Source organism: Procambarus clarkii, chromosome 81 (assembly GCF_040958095.1).
Source record: "Procambarus clarkii isolate CNS0578487 chromosome 81, FALCON_Pclarkii_2.0, whole genome shotgun sequence".
NCBI lineage: Eukaryota > Metazoa > Arthropoda > Malacostraca > Decapoda > Cambaridae > Procambarus > Procambarus clarkii.
Genome location: NC_091230.1, coordinates 21,870,327 through 21,882,588, shown reverse-complemented (window position 1 = coordinate 21,882,588; position 12,262 = coordinate 21,870,327). Strand labels below are relative to the sequence as shown.

At 41.2% G+C, this 12,262-nt stretch overlaps 1 protein-coding gene across 3 annotated transcripts in view; it reads left to right on the top strand.

The window, feature by feature from the left end:
• Positions 1-12,262, top strand: part of LOC123773082 (uncharacterized) — a 32,585-nt gene that overhangs the window by 4,125 nt on the left and 16,198 nt on the right. For 2 of the 3 annotated variants that reach the window (XM_069315345.1, XM_069315343.1), the window contains exons 2-8: positions 4,056-4,181; positions 4,971-5,097; positions 5,841-5,976; positions 6,581-6,643; positions 9,016-9,458; positions 10,425-10,515; positions 11,572-11,706. In XM_069315345.1, the coding sequence (XP_069171446.1) occupies positions 4,056-4,181; positions 4,971-5,097; positions 5,841-5,976; positions 6,581-6,643; positions 9,016-9,458; positions 10,425-10,515; positions 11,572-11,706 (1,121 nt within the window). The remainder of the gene's footprint in view (positions 1-4,055; positions 4,182-4,970; positions 5,098-5,840; positions 5,977-6,580; positions 6,644-9,015; positions 9,459-10,424; positions 10,516-11,571; positions 11,707-12,262) is intronic. The other variant, XM_069315344.1, reaches the window with a different exon arrangement.

Genomic DNA, 12,262 nt, shown 5'->3' with positions numbered 1-12,262 from the left:
TTTTTATTTTTAGAGGCTGAAAAAAAGGCTAAATTCCAAGCTTAAACAATCAGGCCTAGTATAGCACATAGGCTTAATAAAGGGCATATAAGATAACGTATAGGCCTGGGATGGCATGGACAGGCTTGGTTAGATTCTTTGGTTACATTTCCATTTTTTTTTAAATGCCATTTGGACTAATTCAGTAATAAAATACTTGAACTTTCTGGGGTCCATCAGTACATATTAGTGCGTTCAGCCGAACAGTTCCTATTAGTATTTTCACTTTCAGATGGGCTGGGAATTTCGTTGTTTTTTTTGTTTAATTTGAATAATTAACAGGCAAGGAAAGTTACCTGAATATAAGGTATATAAGGTATGTAACTTATATAATGTATATAACTTTCGTTTAACAGGTGCGAAAGTGTTAATGTACGCCTTTGTCCCAAAAGTATAATTTATGGCATTTAATGACCTACAAAATTGTGAGTGTATAATTATATGACCTTTTGAACACCTTGTAATTTTGTCTAACCCATGTTTCACATTCGTCAACTGCTGAATATTATTTGTTGGTAATGAGAATATATAATATTAACAACGACATACTATGGCCATAACCATCGATCAGTGTCATTAAAGCAGCAGAAAAACAAACGCAAACACAAGTTAACTAAAGTCACTATGGCTGGGGCGGAGGGGGGGGGGGTAATCTAAATTAGTGATGGCGGAGCCAGGAGGCACTTAGAAGTAATATTTTAATACCGGCAGGCGCCGCGTGCTCATGTTTAGAAGACAAGAAATAGATTCAGCTACTGGGAACCAAAAGTTGCAAGTAGCACGGGCTATGGTGGGCCCATAGTGGACTTACCTGGCACAGGAGCGGAGCTGTGACCTTTAGTGCTGTGCGCTGCTGTTGTTATAGATTCAGCAACTCGGAACAAGTTCCAAGTAGCACGGGCTATGGTGAGCCCGTAACTTACCTGGCACAGGAGCGGGCCAAGTAGCAGGGGCTATGATGAGCCCGTAGTGGACTTACCTGGCACAGGAGCGGTGCTTTGTCTATGTTGGCTATTCTGTTGTTGTTATAGATTCAGCTACTCGGAACAAGTTCCAAGTAGCACGGGCTATGGTGAGCCCATAGTGGACTTACCTGGCACAGGAGCGGGGCTGTCTGCTGTGTGCATGAGGCAAGTATAATATACTGCAACCATCACCCGACCGTAATCCAACGGATTTTACCGGGAACACATCACTAGAGCGGTTTTAGGCTCAAATGAGCAAGTTTATACGTTTTGGCAATATTTAATTTATATTAAATATTAACGTGACTTCCCTATATACATTTCTAAGATACATTAACATATTTTGAGCTATGCTAACCACTTGAGCTGGACTGAAGAGCAACGGTCTCGCTTCATGCAGGTCGGCGTTCACTCCCCGACCGTCCAAGTGGTTGGGCCCCATTCCTTTTCCCCGTCCCATCCCAAATCCTTATCCCTGACTCCTTCCCGGTGCTATATAGTTGTTTTAGACTAGATATGTTAAGTGGGTTGCTTAGGTTCATGCGTTTTTCTAGTTAGATTAAAAAGTTGGATGTTTTACGGGGTGGCAAATCAAGAGAACGTGCTGCTTAAACAATGAAGGCAAAGAAGGTGACGACACACAACTATATCACCACAGGTAAATGTCCCACCTCTATAAATATATATCTTCGTGTAGACAAGCGAGTGATGAAAAAAAGGAGAGTTTGCTGGATGGGCGATTCTCTTCAGGCATAAGGATAACGTACGTTTGTGAATTATTTCTTCAAGTGAGAGAGTAAAAAAATAAAAAAATATTATAGTTTGCAGCTAGAACAAGAATAACTGGAACAACTGGTAAGAATATTCTTATTAAATTATAATTTGAAATACTTCAAACTGTTTATGGCCGTATCTTGCAGTCATTATCACTAAATTACTACAAGTGAAAAAACTGCTTAACCACTTTTAACACTTATCGACCCCGTGAACGTTAATTCACTCGTTATGGTCCAGCCCGTCCTCTCGAGTCGTCACAACGGACAGAAAATGATGTACTGGACTCCCCCCTTTTACTCCTTGTACTGAACTCCCCTTTCCTCCCTTAACTTTTTATTAACACATTTACGTACATCTGCATTTGTGCAGCTACCCTAGACCATATGAAGGGGAGTACAATGTGCTACAAAACTAGCTACGTGGTGCTAAAATCCCCATCACACAGGATGGTTAGTTATACAAAGGCATGTTATAAGTAGTCTGTACTGACAGACTCTTGGTGCATTATGAGGATATCAACACAAGAGTGGATAAGGTAGCAGTGATACTAAATGTCCCCATTACGCAGGATGGTTAGTCATACAGGGGCCATATGTTCAGTAGCCTGCACTGGCAAATTCGTTATGAGGATATCCTCAAGAACACGAGAGTAAATAATTGCGAAGCTCCAGGTACCTTATGTCAATGGGTCTGTAAGGTCTGATAACTGGGCATTCGGTGGTGTAGTGTGCAAGCTTATGCCGCACTTCCTGCTCAGAGTTTTGCATCTAGAGTGCTCAGGATTGGGAGATCCGTCACCTGTAGCCACCTGCCACAGGTAACAGTAACCCAACCTGATCCTGGCTACCACTGTGTCGCACAGTCTGGTGGATGTTTTGTGCTGCCCATAAATATAGGTTTCAGATCTGAACAAATCACAGCTTTTTATACTTATGCTTTTAGGTCGTTGGAAGTCGGTAATTTCTCTCCTATCAGACCCGAGTGTTTGGAACAATGTAGTTTTGACAGCAAAGATGGTGATACCTAGGTTTAATTCAACTTTATCTTTGTTACACGCTAATTTGGCTGTAATGTCTGTGTCATTATGATGGGTTATATTTATGTATGATGGTTTCCATACAAAGGAGATTCAAAACCCTTTAATCTGTGCAGCAATTAGGTCATTTATAATTAGTAGTATGAGGTTCTTGTTGTCGATCTTCCAGGAGAAGTTTTCGATTGCTTGAAGAGCAGACTTTGAATCATCACAAATTATTCCTCCTCCTATGTTTCTTTAATGTTCTGGTAGGTAGTTGTAGTGCCGCTAGTTCTGTTTGTGTGGAGGTCAGCCAACCCAACCTAACTTTAATGTTTGCGAGGCTGGAGTGAACCTCGGTGTAAGCCTAACATGTATACATTAAATACATTGGCTGCCTGTCCCAGACAATGAACTATTATTATATACTATTACAATAATATGGAGACAAAAAACCTAGAGCGAAAGACTAGACAAAGCAAGGAGAGAGTAAAGGGGCAGTGTGATAAATGAGAGCGTGGGTGATGGGACTGGGGTGGGGGGGTAAGGCAGGAAGGTAATAACTGGCTATACTCAGCCACCAGACTCCACACCGCTCCGGGTCACCGTCCGGTACACTTGCTGCGTCGCTCCTTCCCTTCCCCCACCTCGTTCTGAGATGACTCGTAGTCCATTAATCACAAACACCTGAAGACCACATTGGAGACCTCAGATTGGAGAGCTCGTTGGAGACCACATGCATACCCATAAATATCTTCAAAAAGGTCTTCTGTGCAATTCACCGAAAGAGAGAGCGGGGAGGCGATTCGACTGGCATCGCCAACAGTGCAAATGTTCTCCAACAGCCTTCCCTAGAGATGCTTCAAGAGACTTTATACAACGTCCAAGAAGCTATGTCTCATAGTGAAGAAGAGAAGCCAGTAATACCGCCGGTGGAGGGTCCCGAGGCTGCTAAGTGGGAAGAGTACTTCAGGTGTTTGTAATACACATTGTTAACAATACATTAAGATAATGGTACATAAACCGTTGAATACATTAAGCAGTATGGGGAGGGGTCAGTACCTGTATTATTAACCAGATTGTGGGTAAGAAAGCTATTTTTTTTATAATATTTGATTTATATAATATTAAAGAAGACGTGATTGCAAGGTATGGTATTTGTAATTTCATTAATAGTCACTAATCACGGAGTGTGAGGTTTGGCAGAGCTGGTAGCGGCCTCGGTGGTCTGTTGATGTTTGCAATCTCTCATCTCTCAGGCTTAAGACGGATGAGCTACAAAAGCACCACGAGAAGTTGCAAAGGCAGTTGCAGTCGACTCTTCACGACAGGGTTGGGAAGTTCGCGACCACCTGCACTGCCCATGGCATCCTCCCTTTATACCTGTAAGATCTTAAAGAGTAGACACCCTTAACGTAAACATACCATAGAATAACTTGTTATCGTCAGATTTACTTCTCAGGTGAGTCTTGAACCTAAAATCCATACATCTGTGGGGAGGGTCAATTTAAATGCATGTTGACTAGGCTTGCCTCACATAGCCTATCATGGTTGCTACCCAACATACGATTATAGGCACTACTCGATACAGTTCCACCAACCTGCTATTTTGTGTTCGAGGAAACATTGTTCTGCTGCCAATATCATGATGAAATAACTATATTATGATCGCTATGCAGTGTTTCAACCTCGCTCTGCTGCAGAGCTAGTGTAACCTCGGGCTGCTCTTGTGAGATCTTAATCTTTTGTATGATTATATCGTCATATAATACTCATTTCGTGTTGATTGCTGTGCTTGCTTTACTTTGTTGTGTTATGGTCACACCTTAAATTGTATTTGGTTAATGAAAATTACTGTAGGGTCTGGTAATGTATGTATGTGGTGAACGGATATGCTTGTGCTCAAGCGCCAGTAACCAGGATTCGAGTTTTTGAGTTAATCTTCTGTTATGACCTTATATTCTACTGTTATGATCTTATCCTACCGAGTTATGACCTTCAACCAACTACAGTCATGATATTATCCCACTGTGTTATTACTTTAATTGTATTATAACCTAATCCTACTGTTATTACTCCTGACTTGGGTACTATGACCTTAATCCACTATATTAGTACTCGACAGCATCACCTTCCCATAGTGCTTGGCTCTAACCTTCCATATTGCCGGGCAGGAGCCGAGGGTGGTGCCGTAGGGCGGTGTGGGTGACGGTGCTGCTCTGTATGGTCGGGTGGGGGTGCTACCAGTGCTACAATGTCACCACAGAGTACCTCACTTATCCCAAAAAGGTCACCATTGGGGTAAGTTTGCCGCGAGAGGTACACCGGTGGTAAAGATTCATTGTTCCAGTAGATAGATACTAGGCTTTCTCTAGTTAACTATCTTCTTGTGTTAGATTCCTTTCTCTAGTTAATATATATGTATGATATTTGTTCACTCTAGTCAACTATGGTTTATGGTGTTAATATTTGTATTTTATTTTTTAATTCAAACATTTATGTAATAAGAATTTGTTGAACTAAAATAGTATATATTGTTAACATGCTTGTAATGGGTTAACAAAGAGTTCCATTGTTTTATTTAATAATAATAATTTATTTAGGAATTAGAATTAGAATTTATTTATTAGAATTTACAATTTGTCTTGAAATAAGTTGAAATTAAATGTATCTTTGTGCTTTTTAGTTTATTATTGATAATTTGTTAATATTATCACTCCAGTTTTTATGCTGTTAGTATATACTGTATATTTTTTTAGCGTGTATCTCATGATCAGAATTTATTTTTAGCTGGCTATTTTTATACTCTGCATAATTATATAGAAACTATTTCGCATTAAACAAATTTGGGTAGAATAAAGGGTTTTCATTTATATTTCTCTTTACTATAGCTCTAGAGAGACACTAATTGCTTTGGCTATCTCCTCATATGACTTGGATTCAGCTGCCTCATTTTACTGAGCAGTAAAATTTACTCGTCGTCTCCTCCCTCTCTCTCTGTCCCCCTCTCTCTCTCTCTCTTTCTCTTTTGCTCTCCCCAACAGGTGGAAGAGGCAATTGTGGTTGAGTTCCCGGCGGTGACTGTGTGTAATCTTAACCCGCTGCCCAGCAAAGACCAGCTCAGGAACGATTCAAAGTGGATGCCCATCGTCCAAATTGAGGACGACTACAATGAAAACTGTGAGTCCTATCATTGTGGTGGATTGTGCAATATGGTGGGGGAGGTGTAATATGGATTGTGATGCGGAGTCAAGTGTGAATGAGGTGGATTAGGAAGTGAGGTGGTGGATTTGGTAGTAACGGAACAAGTATGATATTGTTGATTTTAAAATATAAAGTTTTAGAGTGCAGTAGTGAGTGTGGTCCCAGGTTCGATTCCCACTCAGTATGGAGACGTTTTGGCACATTTCCTTACACACACACACACACACACACACATTAGTCAACTGTTTTGCATGCTGTGAAAGGTCAATCGTTGGCAAAAGAGAGCTTGACCAGACTCTCAAGATTCTCAAGACAATCGACTTTCCTATCACCAATCATTTGGTGATAGGAAACGCCCAACTATTTCTGTCCCACCCGGGAATCGAACCCGGAATTCCCGATTGAGAGTCGAGAATGAACCAGACTGTAATACCGAGACCCCCCCCCCCCCATGTGGCTAGTGGGTTTGGAAGTAATATGGTGGATTAAGGAATATTTTGGCAAAATTAGGTAATGTGGCAGGTCGATTTGGGGGGTGTCATTGCTCTTATTTGCAATTAAAGTGTGAAACATGTTACAGCCTGCGGAGACTACAGTCAGTCTGGCGACACCACCACTGGCGGCACCACCTCCACACATGAAGGTATCGTACCATTGACGTACTCATTCCGTCTACGTATTTCATTACAATTCATTGTGTCGGGGGACAAGCAGCTAATATATATATATATATATATATATATATATATATATATAACTGAAAACTCACACCCCAGAAGTGACTCGAACCCATACTCCCAGAAGCAACGCATCTGGTATGTACAAGACGCCTTAATCCACTTGACCATCACGACCGGACATAATGAGGTGATAGCCGAGGCTATATGAACCACCCCACCGCCGGCACTCGGATAGTTATCTTGGGCATAGCATTTTACCAAATCACCTCATTCTTTGGGGCACACGTGAGGAACACAAATGCGAACAAGCCTGAATGGTCCCCAGGACATATGCAACTGAAAACTCACACCCCAGAAGTGACTCGAACCCATACTCCCAGAAGCAACGCATCTGGTATGTACAAGACGCCTTAATCCACTTGACCATCACGACCGGACATAATGAGGTGATAGCCGAGGCTATATGAACCACCCCACCGCCGGCACTCGGATAGTTATCTTGGGCATAGCATTTTACCAAATCACCTCATTCTTTGGGGCACACGTGAGGAACACAAATGCGAACAAGCCTGAATGGTCCCCAGGACATATGCAACTGAAAACTCACACCCCAGAAGTGACTCGAACCCATACTCCCAGAAGCAACGCATCTGGTATGTACAAGACGCCTTAATCCACTTGACCATCACGACCGGACATAATGAGGTGATAGCCGAGGCTATATGAACCACCCCACCGCCGGCACTCGGATAGTTATCTTGGGCATAGCATTTTACCAAATCACCTCATTCTTTGGGGCACACGTGAGGAACACAAATGCGAACAAGCCTGAATGGTCCCCAGGACATATGCAACTGAAAACTCACACCCCAGAAGTGACTCGAACCCATACTCCCAGAAGCAACGCATCTGGTATGTACAAGACGCCTTAATCCACTTGACCATCACGACCGGACATAATGAGGTGATAGCCGAGGCTATATGAACCACCCCACCGCCGGCACTCGGATAGTTATCTTGGGCATAGCATTTTACACGTGTCCTCACGTGTGCCCCAAAGAATGAGGTGATTTGGTAAAATGCTATGCCCAAGATAACTATCCGAGTGCCGGCGGTGGGGTGGTTCATATAGCCTCGGCTATCACCTCATTATGTCCGGTCGTGATGGTCAAGTGGATTAAGGCGTCTTGTACATACCAGATGCGTTGCTTCTGGGAGTATGGGTTCGAGTCACTTCTGGGGTGTGAGTTTTCAGTTGCATATGTCCTGGGGACCATTCAGGCTTGTTCGCATTTGTGTTCCTCACGTGTGCCCCAAAGAATGAGGTGATTTGGTAAAATGCTATGCCCAAGATAACTATCCGAGTGCCGGCGGTGGGGTGGTTCATATAGCCTCGGCTATCACCTCATTATGTCCGGTCGTGATGGTCAAGTGGATTAAGGCGTCTTGTACATACCAGATGCGTTGCTTCTGGGAGTATGGGTTCGAGTCACTTCTGGGGTGTGAGTTTTCAGTTGCATATGTCCTGGGGACCATTCAGGCTTGTTCGCATATATATATATATATATATATATATATATATATATATATATATATATATATATATATATATATATATATATATATATATATATATATATATATATTATATATATATATATATAGTTATTTTTTTTTTTTTTAAAACCTAGAAGGGGTACCACCTCTGGTGCAAGTGTAGAGACCCATAGCCTCGGAGAAGACAATAAAGAGTACTCAGAGAAGACCTTGTGGATCCTCACTGAACACTTTGATATTTTCTTCTCCTACCACCCCTATTCTTTTGGTATGTGTGTATATTTATCTAACTTTATTTAGCCCTAAGTTACATTAAGTTATTTTCCAATATTTAATTATCATTCCATTTTAAAATTTGTTCACAATCTTAAATTTGTGTATATTATGCTTAGTGAGTTGACTTTTTATCCTTATTGCATATGAATGTTATTATATATATCTGCATTTAATTTTCTTTTTTCTTTCTTTTGTAATTCTCCTTCATTGTCTGATACGTCTTTTTTGTCATTTTGAATGTTATTTTTATCTGTTGTCAAGATCCTTCCTTGTCTTATGAAATAACAGGTTGAGTCTTTCTTCTCATTTTGTTATTTTATAGATTTTTTTTATAACAATCGTCTAATTTTATGTATCATATCATTTTGTTATGATCCCTGTGTGGTCCAAGTGTTTGGGTACCATTCCTTTCCTCCGTACTATCCCAGCTCCTTGTCCTCAGTTTATATTATTAATAATGTAGAAGTTACAACAATCATCTGCACTTGTGTGACTATTGCAGTTACGGGCAACCACAATGATACACGTGGAGTTGCTTCAGGCAGCTATGATGCAAGCACTGACGCAGCAGCAGCAGGAGACGCTGGAGAGGACGCTAACTTACCCGCTCTAAGGAAGACACGAGCCGCCCCAGGTGAGGTGTTTCCACCAATGGAAGAGGACCCGTTATCAGGATCGATAGAGAACCCGTCACTCAACAACGGAACTGCAAATGCTAATGGACCTACAACACAGGAGGTAGAACATTCAGAGACCATAAATGAGAACACGGCAAGAAAAGTGAAGCCAGGGAAGAAAGGCGAGGACAAACCAGAGATGAAAGAGGAGACGAAGGGCGCAAGTGAGCAATTCCGGCGTCTTAAGAGACAAACTGGAAATGTAAAGGAGGACAATTTTGCATCACGAGAAATGATTCGGTTCTTAAGTTTTGACGAATTTAACAAGGTACAGTATGTTACTTTTGTTCTCTAGTAGACTTTGGTGCCAACTGTTCAGTCTTGCTCTACGGTATCCGAGTGAACATTTTATTAGGAATAATAATTGTTCCTCATTGCCTGCCATATATATATATATATATAATGAATGGAATTAAAGTGACAGTGCTATAAAACTAGTATTAACAATTTATGAACATAACATGATATTTCATGTTTAAATAACTTGGAGAATTTAGTAATCACTAATTAATTTTCTAAATAAAGGTTTATTTAGCTACATTATTCTTTAGGCTGCATCATCAGCTCCAATATTGCTGTAGTTCCCCCAAACTTGCCTCTTACCTATACTGCATCTCTTCTGCCTATCTGCCCTAATATACAGGTGGGTACAGTGGGTACAGGAGCAGATGACTTTTGACTTGTCAGCAGACTTACAAAAATTCCCTTCTTAAAACACATCTTAAGCATTACCATACTAGGTTTTTTCCCCCTGGAACACGGTACACCACTCGGTTTACAACCAGGTCCACAGCTACTGCTGAGTGAACAGGCGTTTAAAGAGTTAATGATTGGTGCCCAAGCGTCCTTCCCTATCCCGGGCTTGAACCCGTCTATGTTCTCTGCCATATATGTCCTGTGCCTTTCCTCTACCGACATCTTCTCTCTCCCTCCTATTACTCAACATTTTCTGTGAATAATCTTGTAGTTTATTTCTCATTTTTACTTTTTCTTTGTAACTTGTTTTACTGTTGTCCCATATCTTATTGACATGGGACTTATTGTCCCATGTCAATAAGACATGAAAGGAACGTCGTGTCAACATTTTTTAATGTCCTTTCATGTTCCTCCCATGTCTTATCTTGTCACATGTCTTCTTAGCACTGGTCCCTCCCATTTGTTGTCCTCTTCCACCCCTTACTTCTGTCCCTTCCCTCCTCCCCATTCCCAGTCTCACGTCTCACCATCTCCGCAGGTCAATAAAGACAGACTCATAAAGTTCAACAACTCCACAACCTATAAGGTTCAGATGCCCAAGAATCGAGGGACAGTGAATATATCTGATGGTGAGTTTTCATGATCTTCTTGGCCATTGTGGAGCATATTAATTGTAGATGCTGGCTCAAAAATCCATATCCTTTAATATAAATACTTAATTTTCAATGTGTATCTTGATTAATTATCCAAGAAGCTTAAGTGAGGTCATTTCAATGTCTCGCGATGTGTTTGAATAATGTTCTTATTAATGTAGTAGTGTGCTTAAGAATATCAAACTAAGGTAAATCTCAAAACATTGCAGGATTCTGATTTGGTAAGAATATTTAAATGAAGAATCTTTAGTAAGGCTATATTGACTCGTATGAAGCAAGGCAAGCAATTATCAGGATAAATCACTATGTCATTAGGACTTTAAAACACTTAGAAGGGGTTAGGATAAGGATTTGGGATGGGACGGGGGAAAGGAATGGTGCCCAACCACTTGGGCGGTCGGGGATTGAACGCCGACCTGCATGAAGCGAAACCGTCGCTCTACCGTCCAGCCCAAGCGGTTGGGCACGAGGCGTTTAATAAATATTTTCACCTATTTCCACTAATGTACGTCTCTATAACCAGGCTACTTAAAACTTTACAGTGGAGTAGGTTTTCGCGATGTCTTTAATATCAGATTGTTCTTATTATGTTCTTACATGGTGACGTCTTTCAGAAATTTGCAAACTTTTTACAGAACTTAATTTTTACCTAATTTGTCTTGAGTTTATATATTAGCATTCTTTTTGTTAACCATTTTATCCATTTCTACACTTCATCCTATGCCCCTCTTACTCTACACCTTTGTACGGAATCTTATATTTGACGTTTCATTTCACTTTCTTCATAAAGAAGCTTCCTAGTTCTTGGTGTCAATTATGTGGCCATCACACGTAACCCTCAGTATCCACACCACAATTTTTTTAATATTTTAATAAAATACAGTAGTGGCTGTACAAGAATGTAACAACTATTGTATATATCTCAAAAAAAAAAAAAAGTGGTTACTTAATATTGTTAAAGCATTTGTATTTGTGATAAAGGCAGTAATTATACGCATCATCTCCGGCGTAACACAATGTTTTAACTCACAGCAGATGAGAGTATACGCCTGAACTGCACTGACGGCTACTACAGGTTCCTCCGCTACCTCAACACCAACCATGAGTCTCTGAACGACGACACTCCACTGAGCTTCGAAACCTCAAACAATGAACTATGTCAGAAAGGTAGGCCATCCGACTCCTGGTTCAACCTTGACGACGTGTCTGGACACCTACTCTGCCTCGGGGCCGCCGGCTCACTTTACGAGATTTTATCCACAGGGTTTTGATACTGCCGTCTGGCATTCCTATTCAACGGTCCGGATTGTTACGACCCCTGGCGCATATATCGCCCGAGGTCACAAGAAAGCTGATAGATTTTGAACGCTTGCTGGCTGGTTCTTCGGGCGGGAAGACGGTTTTCGACGCCGGCTTAGCAGAGGTGCCGGAGTTAGCGGGTCTTGGTCCGGGTGTGACCCCAGGGCGTGGTGGGCGGCGGGCTCTGCCGGTGGTGGGGGGGGGGGTCGCACTGAAGACTTTTTGCGTTTTAGGATGGGCTGTGTTTTAGGTTTGAATTTAATGAACAATAATAAAGGAAACTAATTATTGTGCATTAATTACATTCGAGAAAGGAGGTAATAACAGCATAACCTGTATAAGTTATCGTTTTTTTCTGAACAATTTTGAGTTGGATTATATTTGTCAATTTTTACATCATAATTGTCCCTTGAAAAATACCTGT